General features: G+C 42.2%; 1 protein-coding gene across 2 annotated transcripts in view; it reads right to left on the reverse strand.

Moving 5' to 3' along the window:
- Positions 1 to 17,752, reverse strand: part of ELOVL6 (ELOVL fatty acid elongase 6) — a 191,357-nt gene that overhangs the window by 88,867 nt on the left and 84,738 nt on the right. The window contains exon 2 of one of the 2 annotated variants that reach the window (XM_069743855.1): positions 6,476 to 6,629. The exons of the other annotated variant lie outside the window; for it this stretch is intronic. Coding sequence (XP_069599956.1) covers positions 6,476 to 6,498 — 23 coding nt within the window. The 5' untranslated portion in view covers positions 6,499 to 6,629. The remainder of the gene's footprint in view (positions 1 to 6,475; positions 6,630 to 17,752) is intronic. 2 annotated transcript variants of the gene reach the window in all.

A 17,752-nucleotide genomic window follows, 5' to 3' on the forward strand; every position in this document is an offset into this window, starting at 1 on the left:
GTTAATTTCATGTGAGAAGTTTTGGTGCACTATCTTCTTTGTACATCAGGGCAAGACTTTGGGGCGGGACTGTGGTTAAGAATTTTTGGTTCTGACGTGGCCCCTCTACGTTTTTAAAGTTCGTGCTGAAGCCGCGCTTGTCGATGTCTGTGCTTGCGCAAATTCATCTCCTACTGTTCTTCATCAAAATAAGCCAGGGGCGGCACATGCGCAGATTGACATCTGAATGTCTTAAGCAAAATGGTGCCAATGTGTGCACATTTTGCTGAAGACATTCGGATATTAACCTGTGTATGTGCTGCCCCCGGCACCATTTTGCTGAAGACATTCGGATGTCGATCTGCGCATGCGCCACCATTTTGCTGGGAAGTGAATGTGTGCAGGAAACCCTACCCACAGTTCCGCCCCGATGAAAAAAAGAGGATATTGTACGGAAACATCTAAAGTGAATTAAATAAGAACGAGGATGAGGATTTCTTCCCTATAGGTACAGTGGCATGTAAAAGTTTGGGCACCCCTGGTCTTTATGGTCTTTACCTGCCACTGTATCTAATAAATCAGTATCAAAGCACCAATATGACCATACATTTACTTTAACATGCTAAATCTTTGTTTATTTGTTCAAAAAACATTCGTTATGGAAAATAATACAAAAAAATTGAATAAGTAAGTTTTAATCTCTAGTTGTATTTTAAGATATTTTCAAATGGGGTAAAGTTTAAAGAACTAATACAAATATGTGACCTTAAAACAAATAAAGTTATTACTTTTAGTAAATAACATTATGTGTCCTTCTGTGCAAGAAATGACAAATATAAATGCTGACTTTTTTATCTTTTCAAAAGTACATCATGCTCCAATAATGTCAGAGGCAGCCTCTGGGTCACCTACCGGTAGGAACAGAAATTTCTGCGCAGTAATGAGACAATTCTTGTGGCTGAATATTCAGCAAGTAGTACGAATAACCCGTTTGAGAAAATTATGCTTCTACATTCCAGATCCTGCAAGCACAGCACAAGTTGTTCTTCCGCTGTAATAACTATTGTTAGTTGCTATAAGGAGTGTATTTACACTGTTATACACAATATTCAATTTCACTGTCCTCTCATACAACTGGAATCAACCAAAAACCGGGGCATGAAATACATAAGCTATGCCATGTAAAGTATATAAAAACCCAAAGAAAAAATAGACACTAGAGCTAAAGAAAATACTGTAGAATTTTTATTATAAATATTTTAAAAAACAAGTTAAACAGAAATAATTATATATATTGTATATAGACACAATTAAAAGGTGACGGACAACATCGTAGCACCACGTACAGGGAAGAGGTATTGCAGGAATGATCAGAATAGCCACTTGATAATACAGGTTAACTACACAAAAAAAAAAAATCAATAAATTACCCCATCAAATCTCTCAATATGATCAGTATAGTAAACCTCTAAGTAAAGTATATATATATATATATATACACATTATATATATATATATATATATATATATATATATATATATATATATATGCAGAAGGCTCAAAATATCATATCAAATCAATTCAACAAACCAAAACACAATAAAGTGCAGAGTGCCAAGGTGCAATAAATAATATAGCCTCAATGCAGCCACAATAGCTAGTGCTGTGAGAAAGTACCTTACTGGGAAAATACAAGGAGTAGTATATACTGAAATGGTAAAGTAAAGCACATAAGAGAAATCCCATTGCGCTATAATCAGGCTTGGGAGAAGTGAAACTAAGTGCTGTTAAATGAAGTGATATGATACAATGAACCAGCCTGCACCTGGATGTGGAAGGAAGGACCCCAACGCGCGTTTCACACACTTGCTTCTTCAAGGGGCATGGACCCACAATAGTAAGCAACAACTCACTCAAAAATTCTATTACAATTCTAATATTATTATTATTATTTATTATTATAGCGCCATTTATTCCATGGCGCTTTACATGTGAGGAGGGGTATACATAATAAAACAAGTACAATAATCTTGAAAAATACAAGTCACAACTGGTACAGGAGGAGAGAGGACCCTGCCCGCGAGGGCTCACAATCTACAAGGGATGGGTGAGGATACAGTAGGTGAGGGTAGAGCTGGCCGTGCAGCGGTTTGGTCAATCGGTGGTTACTGCAGGTTGTAGGCTTGTCGGAAGAGGTGGGTCATTATTATATATTAGCCCATACACATTAATTAGAGGAGTAATAGGAAATGTTTTTTTTTTTTTCACATTTCTGCGAAATCCTACGTTTCCCGCTCCTTGGTCTCTATCCATTTTAGGAGAAGCATGAACCTCACACCTGTTAATTCCTCTCCCTTTATTACTAGCAATGCTATGTACATGAAGTTGGCAAACGTCCAATGCCACTTGCTTTCTCCATGATGTGAATGACTGAATTGTGGGGTTCAACATCAAGCCCCCTAGAGATCAACTCCTGGGGTAGCCAGATGTACACAGTGTAAGGAGCAAACTCCACAGCTCTGCTGTTTAGTGGCTGCTACCAAGTGTTGTAGAACAGCTCCAATTTGATACTATCCGGCCAACCCCAGAAGTGATCCGCTAATTGGTTGGGGCACCGGTTGTTGGACCCCCATTGATGCTATGGATAGGTCATCAATATAAGTATTGGAAAACACATTTAAAAGGGAACCCGTCAGATACCTTCCAAACCTTATATATGACTGTGTAGCCTTTTAAAAGATAAGCAAGTTGATAACTTTAGGACACCAAAAAGCTGGGTTTATTGAAAGGTAGGAGCTGTCAATCAACCAGAGGAGAGTGGCAATAAGCAGGGAATACAGCGTGAGGCTCAGGAGATAGAAGCACAACACCTCAATGCACTTCCAGACACATATATAGAACTTTAAAAACACTAATTTCTCAATGCTCTCAATTTGGGGACCTAAAGAGATCAACTTGTTTATCTTTTAAAAAGCAACACAGACACAAAATACTTTGAAAGAGTACAAGTTTCTGTCAAGTTCTCTTTAAAAAGGGGATACCATCTGACGATTGTGTTTGCACCTTCTGCCTGGCCACATGTCAGCAAACATTTGAATTTATAATAACAATCATTTTTTATTTCTTTAGTACCAACATATTCCACAGCACTTTACTATTCATAATATTTATCCTTTTACTAGAGATACTTCAACATGCATTTACTTTCAAAATGGCAAAATCTAAAATGTTCTGGTCACAGTACAAAGATTGCCAAAACAGTAATTATCAGTAGATATTTCTTCTGAAAATGGCTAGGACAGAGTAATGAGATACACAATCAACCCTGCCAAGTCGCATTCATGTTGTTGTACTTGGTCCAATCAATAATGTAAGCGAGCATCCTGATGAACAAATTTGCTATGTGAGCTCCATGTACTGCATACATCTGCTGAAACCTGATCACAAGTCGGCCACACTGCACTGTAAAAAGTATTGTGCTTAGAATAAAAGTGCACATATTAAAAACCCACTTTTTATATGGTACGCATATGATCTACAGCACTGTACACAATAATAGATTAAAAAAAAACTGTTTGGGTGCATGTTTGTTGGATTTTATGCATAATGCGCTGGCAGGAAATATTAGTTATTAGCGTGCAGTGTCAGCCACAGCTGGGCGGTCACTTGTGCCTGCTACTTAAGAGGAATGAATATTCACCTCTCTCCACGCCCAAGGGCGTGGAGGTCCATGAATATTCATTCCTTTAAGTAGTGGGGACATGTGACTGCATGGCGGCTGCGGCTGACACTCTGCATGCTATTTAACAGCAATGGATACTCACTGCCCTCCACGCACATTGTCCCGTCGTGCAGAGCAGTGAGTATTCCGGCAGCTGCTTACAAGCATAAAGCAGCTGCTGGCACCGGAACAAGACGCTACAAAGTAGCACAGGAAGGGTAACTAGGATGTTTTGTTTACGCTTTTTGGATGGGAGCCATACATATTAGGGTAGGGATGAAGATACAAAGTATACAAGGATAGGGATGAGGGGGACCATGCATACCAGGATAGGGATGAGAAGCCATGCATACCAGGATAGGGATGAGCCATGCAAACCAGGATGGAGATGAGGAGGCCATGCATACCAGGATAGGGATGAGGGGGGACATGTATACCAGGATAGGGAAGAGTAGGCCGTGCATACCAAAATAGGGATGAAGAACCATGCAGGATAGGGATGAGGAGCCATGCATATCAGTTAGGGGATGAGGAGGTCGTGCATACCAAGATGAGGATGAGGAGACAACGCATATCCGGCTTATACTCGAGTCAATACGTTTTCCCAGTTTTTTGCGGCAAAATTTGGTGCCTCGGCTTATACTTAGGTCAGCTTATACTAGAGTATATACAGTATCTACTATTTGCCCACCACAAGAACAGTGTAAAGAATATAGGTACAATCCTTTGCAAAAGGGTTACGTTTTACTTCATGGCTTGTTTAAGTTTTTGCAAGTTCCTAACCAAAAAATTAAAGGGGTTTTCTGAGCTTAAAAAAATTTCTGCAGTCGCTATATGACTGCTGTCTGCATAATCTTGGCCATGTGCAATGCACACATTGTCACAATTCCCCTGTATTCATAACATAGGTGGATGGCCACTTGACCACAAATACACAAAATGCCCATTTCCAGTCACGTGCCTACTAGATTGTTATTGTTAATCAACAGAACTCTGAAAGAAGCGACTAAGTAATTAGTAGGCACATTACCCCAAGTATGCAAATCACAGATGTGGTTAAGTAACTGTCCACTTGTGTTGCAAATACAGTGGAATTGTGATAGTGTGGGCATTGCACACAGTCATGATTCGGCAGTTTGCAGTCGCATAAGGTATAGACCAATTAATAAGGACTCCGACTATTACTGGTTCGAAACGCATTTTTGCATGTTTTTTTTATCCTTTTTTTAATGGTGTTACTTCAATAAATTTGACTTTTATATTTATAGGGATTATTTTTCTGCTGCTTGAGTTCAATATCCCCATAGGCATTCCCCACCTTTTCCATCACACTACCGGCAGTGCCGACCTGGAGGATTTCGAGAACCAAACGCATGGTGATATTGCTGACAGTGCAGTAGTGAGCTGATTCCCCTTTAGTCCTCACCTAGTTTTACATGTATGTGAATTTATCGTTACAAGTTCAAAAACAATGGCTGGAACTCCGTTAGTGATCGGTCTGGAAAGATGAGGGAGTGGCGACATATTCAGGTGTTTTTATTCTAACCTACAAAAAAGGTGTCCTGTGTTTAGAAAAGAAAACAGATGGTGAGAATACTGGCAATAGCTGATGATTAACACCACGTTGGAATTCTGCTGATGAGGACAATCGCTGTACACTGCTGGCAGAAGTCCGCTGCAGGCCGGATAGCACAGTACGTAGCATCTACTCATTTTATTAATCGTTCACATTTACTGCTAAACTTGGAAAAATTAGAGTCTTTATAGGATCACAAGTATACTGTCAAACTCCAGAATGCCACATTAGCACCTAAGGGAGGAGGCATTGCCATTAATATACCAAAACTAAATAAAATCTAATTGTGTCCTTTAATATTCATTTATTGTAAAAAACATTTTCACACTAACATAAAATTAATCTTCAATTGATTTATTCTGTCAAGTGTTAAATACCCAAAGGCAACTGCCAAACTTAGAAGACATTTCAAACGATTAAAATAGAAAATTCTTCTGCAAAAAAGCCATTTCCAAAAAAAAACAAACATGAAAATCTATTTGACATTAAAATAGTTAAGAGCTTGCTCTATACTTAACCCTATTCGGAGTCATGATGTCCATTAAATATACACACAGATCAGCCATAACATCAAAACCACTAACCTAACACTATGTACTTCCCTTTTGTGCTGCCAGAAAAGCTGACCCATCAAGTCATGGATTCCACAAGACTACTTGAATGAATTATTGTGGTGTTTGACACCAATCTTTTAGGTTCTGTAAGTTAAGAGGTTGGGCCTTCATACATCAGCAGGGTGCTTGGTAGAAGAGTCAGAATAAGCAAAATACAATACCAAGGCCGAGAGAGGCAAGAGCCTCGCTCCCAAAATAAATGCATAAATGCAAAGTAATCCATCAGCTAGAGGGATACTCCTTCAATTATGACAACACAAGAGAACGTAGAGTACAAGAAACCACCAAAGAAATAAAACCAAAAAATCATTTATTAAATCAACATAACATACAGATAATGCAAGCCAAATAATTTAGCACCAAAAAGGGGGATAAGTACAGAGACATGCTGGCACGGCAGGAGAACCAAAACTAGGAACAGTAAAATATCCAGGGGGATTCAAATAGCACCTCAGTTAGAAAGATGTATGTGAAACCATCACAATAATAGGGGTACAAGGGAAGGGCTAGTAGTAAGTAGCATTTAATGTATCCCATAAAAAAGCCACCAACTCACAGGTCCCCCGAAGGTGGTTATTGCTCACCCATAATGACTGGAATTGACCATGGGTCCTTCTACCCCTTGACGTGGGTTTCGCGTAGATGCTTCTTCAAGAAGGGGAAACTTTTTGGTTCTATTTCTTTGGTGGTTTCTTGTACTCCATGTTCTCTGGTGTTGTCATCAGTGGGGCACTTGGTCTGCAAAAAGGTTTAATCATGCACATGACCGTATTGTCAGTCTTAGTTCTACCCGTTAACAAAACGGATCACACTCGGACCAATGTTATTCAATGGGGCAGTGCAGCTGACTGATTTTCTTTAACCGAATCTATGTGTGGAAAAAAATAATTGTTAATTATATATATATATATATATATATATATATATATATATATATATAAATATATATATATATATATAATTGTCTAAGGGGTACTTCCGTCTGTTTGTAATGGAAATCCTGGGTCGCTGATTCGCGACCAATCAGCGACAGGCATAGTCCGGCCGCAAATTGGCCCCTCCCTACTTCCGTCAAGTCAGTGCCCCCTCCATAGTTTCTCCAGTCAGCCCCGACAGTGTTTTAGGACTGCGTCACACTGCGGCATAACGCAGTCCGTTAACGCTGCCATTAACCGTGCAAGTGTGCCCAACTTTTTTACTATTGATGCTGCCTATGCAGCATCAATAGTAAATACATATAATGTTAAAAATAAGAATTAAAAAAACATTATATTCTCACCTTCCGCTGTCCGCGCCAGTCTTTCCCGGTCCTCACGACACCCCTGTCCTAAGAATGCATTGCAGCAATGACAGTACATGACGTAGCAGTCTCACGAGGCCGCTACATCATACGTGTTATTGCAGCAAGGCATTACTGGAACAAAGCATCGTGACGAGCATAAGTAAAGGCCTGGCCTGGATCCGGGGGCCACCTGAAGGTGAGTATATAACTATTTTTTATTTTTATGTTTTTTTTAACAGGGATATGGTGACCACATTGTTATATACTACGTAGGCTGTATTATATACTAAGTGGGCTGTGTTATATACTGCGTGGGCTGTTACATACTGCGTGGGCTGCGTTATATAGTACGTCGCTGTGCTATATACTACGTGGGCTGTGCTATATCCTACGTGGCTGTGCAATATACTACATGGGCTGTGTTATATACTACGTGGCTGTGCAATATAGTACGTGGGCTGTGCTATATACTACATACATATTCTAGAATACCCGATGCGTTAGAATCTGGCCACCATATATATATTTTTTTTAGAGAAGTATAATTCATATTGAATATTTGTCTGTGTTTTCACATGGCCTAGATTCATGTACATGTGCTGCTGTGTTCTTTTTTATCTATATTGCAGTTTGCACGTGTTCACATTAGGAGTGCTGGTTGTTTTGTTTTTTTTCTCTATTTAGTTATTGGATGTTGGATGTCCAGACTGATCTTGCACTCCTCCCATTGACCTTGCAGGTGGCGGTAATCAACTCTACCTACCCATATATTGTAGGTTTAGCCCAGAGTGACATGTTTTGTCCATAGTTGTAGGCTGGTGGCCCAAAAGTGGCATGTATGGTAGAGTAGGACCCATCAGAAGGAGATCACCTTGCCGTGGTTGATGGGCACACATGAATTGGCCAATTTATGCGCTAAGAATCTTCATTTCATCTATTACTGTAAGTTTCATGAAAAAAAAATTTTTGAAAATTTTTTTTTGAAAATAATATTTTTGAGAAGTACAATTCATATTGAATATTTGTCTGTGTTTTCACATGGCCTAGATTCATGTGCTGCTGTGTTCTTTTTTTATATATATATATATATATATATATATATATATATATATATATATATATATCTCATGTACAGCACCATGGAATTAATGGTGCTATATAAATAAATAATAATAATAATATATATACACTGCCCAAAAAAATAAAGGGAGCACTTAAACAACACAATGTAACTCCAAGTCAATCACACTTCTGTGAAATCAACCTGTCCAGTTATAAAGCAACACTGATTGTGACTCAATTTCTCCTGATGTGCAAATGGAATAGATAATGGGTATAATTTATAGGCAATCAGCAAGACAACATTGATGAAGGAGTGGTTCTGCAGAGGGTTACCACAGACCATTTCTCTGTTCTCATCCTTTTTGGCTGCTGTTATTGTCACTTTTGCATTTTGTTATTGCTCTCTCCCAAGATGTACTGTACAGTAGCATGAGGTGGTATCTACAACCCACAGAAGTTGCTCAGTTAATACAGCTCATCCAGGATGGCACATCAATGCGAACTGTGGCAAGAAGGGTAGCTGTGTCTGTCAGCACAATGTTCAGAGCATGGTGCAGATACCAAGACACGGGCCAGTACACTAGGAGGGCAACAAACCAGCAGAAGGACCGCTACCTTCTTTGTGCAAGAAAGAACAACAGGAGCAGGCCAATTTTTACAATTCTGACCACTGTCTGTTTATGAGGTTATAACTCTGGAACGCTTCAACGGATCCCGGTGATTCTGACAATGTTTTTCTTGTGACATATTGTACTTCATGAGAGTGGTAAAATTTATTTGACATGACTTGCGTTTATTTGGGAACAAAATGGAAATTTGGGGAAAATGTTGCAATTTTCCAACTTTGAATTTGCATGCCCTTAAAGGGAACCTGTCACCTACAAAATCGAGGGTGAGCTAAGCCCACCAGCATCAGGGCCTTATCTACAGCATTCTAGAATGCTGTAGATAAGCCACCGATGTATCCTAAAAGAAAAAGAGGTTAGATTATACTCACCCAGGGGCGGTCACGGTCCGGTCCGATGGGTGTCGCGGTCCGGCGCCTCCCATCTTCATTAGATGACGTCCTCTTCTAGTCTTCACGCTGCAGCTCTGGTGCAGGAGTACTGTGTCTGCCCTGTTGAGGGCAGAGCAAAGTACTGCAGTGCGCAGGCGCCGGGAAAGGTCAGAGAGGCCCGGCGCCTGCGCACTGCAGTACTTTGCTCTGCCCTCAACAGGGCAGACAAAGTACGCCTGCGCTGAAGCCACAGCGTGAAGACCAGAAGAGGACGTCATCCTATGAAGATGGGAGGCCCCGGACCGGACCGCGATGCCCACTGGATCGGACCGCCCGCCCAGGTGAGTATAATCTAACCTCTTTTTCTCATCTTTCGGGATACATCGGGGGCTTATCTACAGCATTACAGAACGCTGTAGATAAGCCCCTGATGCCGGTGGGCTTAGCTCACGCTCGATTTTGGGGGTGACAGGTTCCCTTTAAATCACACAGATATGTCACACAAAATACTTAATAGGTAACATTTCCCACATGTCTACTTTACATTTTTTTTGTTAGGGAGTTATAAGGGTTAACCAGCGATTTCTCATTTTTACAACACCATTTTTTTTAGGGACTACATCACATTTCAAGTCACTTTGAGGGGTCTATATGATAGAAAATACCCAAAAGTGACACCATTCTAAAAACTGCACCCCTCAAGGTGCGCAAAACCACATTCAAGAAGTTTATTAACCCTTTTGGTGCTTCACAGGAATTTCTGGAATGGTCAAAAAAAAAATTGGACCACAAAAGTTATTGTGTAATTTGTCCTGCGTACGCTGATAACCCATATATGGGGTAAACCACTGTTTGGGCGCATGGCAGAGCTCAGAAGGGAAGGAGCGCCATTTCACTTTTCAATGCAAAATTGGCTGGAATTGAGATCGGATGCCATGTCGCGTTTGGAGAGCCCCTGATGTGCCTAAACAGTGGAAACCACCCACAAGTGACACCATTTTGGAAACTAGACCTCCCAAGGAACTTATCTAGAAGTGTGGTGAGCACCTTGAACCCCCAAGTGCTTCACAGAAGTTTATAACGTATAGCCGTAAAAATAAAAAATCATATTTTTTCCACCAAAAATGATCTTTTCGCCCCCCAAATATTTATTTTTCCAAGGGTAACAGAAGAAATTGGACCCCAAGAGTTATTGTGCAATTTGTCCTGAGTACGCTGATACCGCCCCATATGTGGGGGTAAACCACTGTTTGGGCACATGGCAGGGCTCAGAAGGGAAGGAGCGCCAGATTTTACGGTTATGGTTTGCAGGTGCCATGATCCACTGGGAGAACCTATGAGACTCGGGAGGAACGGAGCTCTATTTGCCTATTCAAGTGAATGGGTCTGTGCACATGTCAGTATGTTTCAACGGACCGAGTGTCCGTGGGCAAAACCCACTGACTTGTCCGGTTTTTAATGTCAGCTCGGGCCACAAAACATCCAGCACAAGTGCATACGCATAACACACATGGATATCATCCATGTTACACGCATCGGCGCCAGGGAAGAAGCGTTACAGTAAGCGCCGTTGCCCAGTGCCGGGTGCTGATAACGGCTCTCATCATTCTCCCCTGCTCTGCTGGCGATCGACACAAGCAGGGGAGAATGATTCTCCCCGCTTGTGCTGATCCCCGGCAGAGTAGGGGAGAATGATGAGAGCCATATTCAGCACCCGGCGCCAGGGAACAGTGCTTACTGTAACGCTTCTTCCCTGGCGCCCGTCCTTGTGGTACTGATGTGGCACACGTGTGCCACAAGTATTATACAAACAGACACGGACATCTCCGGTACCGGAAATATCAGGATGTGTGAAAGAGGCGTTATAGCGGGTTTTTATGTTCGGCAGCTGTCACACACTAAAAGATGCTTTTTTTTGAGAGTTATCATTTTTTCATATTGTGGCCCACAGAGTCACATGAGGTCTTGTTTTTTGGGGGACGAGTTGACGTTTGTATTGGTACCATTTTCAGGCACGTCAATTTTTTAAATCGCATTTTATTCCGATTTTTGGGATTCAGAATGAGCAAAAACCAGCAAAGCATGAATTTCTTTGGGGCGGGGGGAGGGGAGGGGGCGTTTATACCATTCTGCGCGTGGTAAAATTGATAAAGCAGTTTTATTCTTCAGGTCAGTACGATTACAGTGATGCCTCTTTTATATAATTTTTTTTAATGTTTTGCTGCTTTTATACAATAAAAACTTTTATATAAAAAATAATTATTTTTGTATCGATTTATTCTGAGAGCTATAACATTTTTACTTTTCCGCTGATGGAGCTGTATAGGGGCTCATTTTTTTGCGGAACAAGATGACGTTTTCAGCGGTACATGTTTATTTATATCCGTATTTTTGATAGCGTGTTATTCCACTTTTTGTTCGGCGGTATGATGATAAAGCATTGTTTTTTGCCTTGTTTTTTTATGGTGTTCACTAAAGGGGTTTAACTAGTGGGACAGTTTTATAAGTCGGGTCATTCCAGACGCAGGGATACCAAATAGGTGTACACTCGAGCACGCCCAGAATACATGGATAACACCCGAGCACGCCCAGAATACACGGATAACACCCGAGCACATCCTGAGTACTCGGATAACACCCGAGCACGCCCAGAATACTCGCATAACATCTGAACATGCCCAGAATACACGGATAGCACCCGAGCACGCCCAGAGTACTTGGATAACACCCGAGCACACCCAGAATTCTCGGATAACACCCGAGCACGCCCAGAATACACGGATAACACCCGAGCATGCCCAGAATACACGGATAACACCCGAGCACGCCCAGAATACACGGATAACACCCGAGCACATCCTGAGTACTCGGATAACACCCGAGCACGCCCAGAATACTCGCATAACATCTGAACATGCCCAGAATACACGGATAACACCCGAGCACGCCCAGAGTACTTGGATAACACCCGAGCACACCCAGAATTCTCGGATAACACCCAAGCACGCCCAGAATACACGGATAACACCCGAGCATGCCCAGAATACACGGATAACACCCGAGCACGCCCAGAATACACGGATAACACCCGAGCACGCCCAGAATACACAGATAACACCCGAGCATGCTCGAATAACGCGTTATCTAAGCACGCTTGCACATCACTATTACATGAGGAAATGCGAGAAGGTAAGAAGGCAGGTAATATTGATGGGCAAATGTGCTCAGATAACGTATTATCCAAGCCGGGAAATCATGCAGCTGCAGGGACTCAAACACATTATTCCAGCATGCCCAAGATATTTGAATAACACGCGAGCATGCTTGGATAACACCTTATTCTAGCATGTTCTCTCATCATCATCATCAGGTGAGCAACACATGCAACTGGGCATCTATATGAAGCAAACGAAAAATACTCCTCAGACTATGACAACTTCCTGCAAAAGCTCCGAAGAACAATGTTTTCTGAGACATCATAACCAGCATAGGTACTGACCACTACACACTGGGAAACCCTGGCAAGGCCAGCCATTTAGGACATGCTGCTAGTCATCAAAATTTTTGTCGGATATTCCATTTAAAAAAATATATATACGGTAATAATAAAAAAAAAAAACAATCCAATATACATCACACTGAGAGTGTTTTTTTTCATATGTTTCTAGATAGAAATATGATAAAGTTCTAAATAGAATTCTAAAAAAAATGCATTCGATAAAATGTCTCACGCTGCGAGTGGTGATGTTAGTAAAGTTACCGCACTTTATAAGCCGGCTCACACAGAATTTACCGTGAAACCTGCTGCCTGTTACCTGTGGTAAAATTACCTACGCCACCGCTTGTCACTGAAGCCGGAAATTTCTCACTATTCTCACACGCCAGCTGATACTCTCACTGTGTTCTGGATCACACCATCCGCATGTAGTAGAGTTGGAGATCATCGTGGGACCTTCTTATTATGGAATTATCGAGGAAAGGTGTGCAGAACTGATTTCTATTGGAATAAATGGTTAAAAAAAAAAAAGGGTCGGGAAGTGTTTTTTTTTTTCAATTAAAGGACTTTTCTCGGTGTGTCTTTATTACTTTTGACTACAAAGTTAGTAATGGGGGTAACTGATAGACACTTCTCAATTACTAACCTCTGGGCTTGATGACATAAAACAGCTGACATCAACCCCAAAACTATAACCCTGTTTCCCAATCCATCAGGCCAACCAAGAAGAGGCAAGGCTAAGCGCCAGAATTGGCGCATCTAATGGATGCGCCATTTCTGAGGTGGCTGAGGGCTGATTTTATTAGTTTGGGAGGGGGCAAATATCCATGGACCCTTCCCAGCCTATTAATATTATTATTTATTTATATAGCACCATTGATTCCATGGTGCTGTACATGAGAATGGGTACATACAAGTTACAGATATCACTTACAGTAAACAAACAATGACAGACTGATAAAGAGGGACGAGGGCCCTGCCATTGCGGGCTTACATTCTACAGGATCATGGAGAGGGAGACAATAGGCTGAGGGTTGCAGGAGCTCTGGTTGGTGAGGCATTAGCTTCGGTAGTGGTGGGGAGGCAGCGGGGTCAGTGCAGGCTGTAGGCTTTCCTGAAGAGATGGGTTTTCAGGTACCATCTGAAGGATCCGAATGTGGTTGATAGTTGGATGTGTTGGGGCAGAGAATTCCAGAGGATAGGGGATATTCTGGAGAAGTCTTAGAGGCGGGTGGATGTGGAGCAAATAAGAGTGAAGGAGAGGAGGTATTGGGAGGACCGGAGATTACGTGAGGGAAGATATCGGGAGATTAGCTCAGAGATATATGGAGGTGATAGGTTACGGATGGCTTTGTAGGTCAGTATTAGTAATTTGAACTGGATACGTTGAGGGAATGGGAGCCAGTGAAGAGATTTTCAGAGGGGGGAAGCGGAGGAGTAGCGAGGAGAGAGATGAATTAGTTGGGCAGCAGAGATTCCGCGCGTGCGCAGATGGAGATCGTGGCGGCCATTTTCCTGAAGCCGAGTACGCATCTCGGCTTCAGGAAAATGGCCGCCGCGATCTCCATCTGCGCACGCGCGGCATCCCGCGGCCATTTTCCGGAAGCCCCGGGAAGCCGAGAAGTACCATCTGCGCACGCGCGGCCTCACAACGATGGCCGCGCCCACCAATAAACCGCGGAATAGCGCAGATCGCGCTTTTTTCCTTCACCTGCGCACTGGATTCGCCGGCTGGGCATGCGCACACCACTACGCCACCAACGGAGATCTGGGGGAGAAACAGCGCTGTCACCACGCCCATATGACCAGACCAGCGTGAGTGACAGCCCAAAACGGCGACTTTACAAAGGTATTTCGGCAGCATAGGTGGGGAATAAAGGCTCCCAAAATACACTAATTTAAAGCACAGCTCTGCCCCTATTTAGCTCTATTTTTATATCATCTTGAAAAAACGGGGTGACAGGTTCCCTTTAACAGGTGACAGTAAGCGAGTGAAAAATCCGTCCTTGAATTAGGTGCTCTCAGATTTTTCTGAGGACGACTTCTCTCCCTATACAGTGCACATGAGATGGGGGTTGGAGGGTTAGCAGTGGGCAACTATTTAATGTGTATGGACACCTTTAGGCTTGCCTATTTTTACTACTACCAACACATCATGATAAATATCATTGCAATGTAAGAGTGTTATTCTAGTTACCGTATATGTCATTAGTTTTAATGTAATAGCTGATAGACACATATATTCCCGACATAATCACTACTAGGGCTCTATTATTTAATGAGAGATAATCTTACAGGCAACAACGACCTGCTGATTAGAAGGAGAAACTTTCCATGCGAATGTTAAGGTACCGTCACACTAAGCGACGCTGCAGCGCAGCGATACCGACAACGATGCTGATCGCTGCAGCGTCGCTGTTTGGTCGCTGGAGAGCTGTCACACAGACAGCTCTCCAGCGACCAACGATCCCGAAGTCCCCGGGTAACCAGGGTAAACATCGGGTTACTAAGCGCAGGGCCGATGTTTACCCTGGTTACCAGCGTAAAAGTAAAAAAAAAACAAACACTACATACTTACCTTCCGCTGTCTGTCCTCCGGCGCTGTGCTCTCCTCTGCACTGTGTAAGCACAGCGGCCGGAAAGCACAGCGGTGACGTCACCGCTGTGCTCTGCTTTCCGGTTGGCCGGTGCTCACAGTGCAGACTGCAGAGAAGCACAGCGCCGGGGACAGACAGCTGAAGGTAAGTATGTAGTGTTTGTTTTTTTACTTTTACGCTGGTAACCAGTGTAAACATCGGGTTACTAAGCGCGGCCCTGCGCTTAGTAACCCGATATTTACCCTGGTTACCAGTGTCAGCGGGAGATCCAGCGATGAAATAAAGTTCTGGACTTTCCCCAGCGACCAACGATCTCCCAGCAGGGGCCTGATCGTTGGTCGCTGTCACACACAGCGATTTCGTTAACGATATCGTTGCTACGTCATAAAAAGCAACGATATTGTTAACGATATCGTTCAGTGTGACGGTACCTTTAGCTGGACACTGCATTGCTTATCTGCTTGTGATTTAGATTAGTTATGATGGCAGAGCAGATAACATGGATTTACAGCACACATTATATTATAGGGAATCTTGCAGTACCAACCCTCCTAACCCACTAAGCCGTCTATATGGGCATGTAGGTCATAGAAAGCTGAATGATACCTTGTTATCTGGGATCCAGGGTCGGATTTAAGAGGTGGGTGGCCCCATTTTGGAGGGAGGCCCATTTTTCAAGGTGCTACAATATGTAATATGTAATGCAAAAACGCAAAATGAAACGAACGCAGGTTTATTTACAAAAAATCATTTACGCAGAGTATTTCAGGTAAAATCACTAATGATGTCACTAAAGTCCAATTCACGCAGTATTTCTGACTCGATGCTCATGATAGCCAATTTAAAAGTCGTTCCTGCTTCATGGATGTCCATAATCAGTTTTCAACTAACTTGAGTTTTGAGAAGGAACACTCACCACTGCAGTTTGTTACCATCCAAATTAGATATATTTCAATATTTGGGAAAGTGTCCTGCACACCCTTTTACATGATAAGCTTGTACGTGAAAAGTTCAGCGCTGATATGTTTTGGCTCCTCGTCTGTGAATAAATTGGCAAATGTTAGAAACTGACACAGTTCATCGATAAATGTAATGTCCAATACATCTGAATAAGGCCTGACGAGTTGCTCTGCTGTGGCCTTAAGCTCGTGTAAAGACAGTTCTTTCAGATGGCTAAAAAAGCTAAATTTGTATTGTAGAAATTTGGGCTGTCTGTATCAAAGACTGCTGCTGGGCTCTATATATATAATATAATATATATACAGTTAGGTCCATATATATTTGGACAGAGACAACATTTTTCTAATTTTGGTTATAGACATTACCACAATGAATTTTAAACAAAACAGTTCAGATGCAGTTGAAGTTCAGACTTTCAGCTTTCATTTGAGGGTATCCACACTAAAATTGGATGAAAGGTTTAGGAGTTTCAGCTCCTTAACATGTGCCACCCTGTTTTTAAAGGGACCAAAAGTAATTGGACAATTGACTCCAAGGCTATTTCATGGACAGGTGTGGGCAATCCCTTCGTTATGTCATTCTCAATTAAGCAGATAAAAGGCCTGGAGTTGATTTGAGGTGTGGTGCTTGCATTTGGAAGGTTTTGCTGTGAGGTAAACATGCGGTCAAAGGAGCTCTCCATGCAGGTGAAACAAGCCATCCTTACGCTGCGAAAACAGAAAAAACCCATCCGAGAAATTGCCACAATATTAGGAGTGGCAAAATCTACAGTTTGGTACATCCTGAGAAAGAAAGAAAGCACTGGTGAACTCACCAATGCAAAAAGACCTGGGCACCCACGGAAGACAACAGTGGTGGATGATCGCAGAATAATCTCCATGGTGAAGAGAAACCCCTTCACAACAACCAACCAAGTGAACAACACTCTCCAGGAGGTCGGCGTATCAATATCCAAATCTACCATAAAGAGAAGACTGCATGAAAGTAAATACAGAGGGTTCACTGCACGGTGCAAGCCACTCATAAGCATCAAGAATAAAAAGGCTAGACTGGACTTTGCTAAAAAACATATAAAAAAGCCAGTACAGTTCTGGAAGAACATTCTTTGGACAGATGAAACCAAGATCAACCTCTACCAGAATGATGGAAAGAGAAAAGTATGGCGGAGGCGTGGTACAGCTCATGATCCAAAGCATACCACATCATCTGTAAAACACGGTGGAGGCAGTGTGATGGCTTGAGCATGTATGGCTTCCAGTGGCACTGGGTCACTAGTGTTTATTGATGATGTGACACAGGACAGAAGCAGCCGAATGAAGTCTGAGATATTCAGAAACATACTTTGTGCTCAGATCCAGCCAAATGCAGCCAAACTGATTGGTCGTCGTTTCATACTACAGATGGACAATGACCCAAAACATAAAGCCAAAGCAACCCAGGAGTTTCTTAAAGCAAATAAGTGGAATA

This window comes from Ranitomeya imitator, chromosome 1 (assembly GCF_032444005.1).
Source record: "Ranitomeya imitator isolate aRanImi1 chromosome 1, aRanImi1.pri, whole genome shotgun sequence".
Lineage (NCBI taxonomy): Eukaryota > Metazoa > Chordata > Amphibia > Anura > Dendrobatidae > Ranitomeya > Ranitomeya imitator.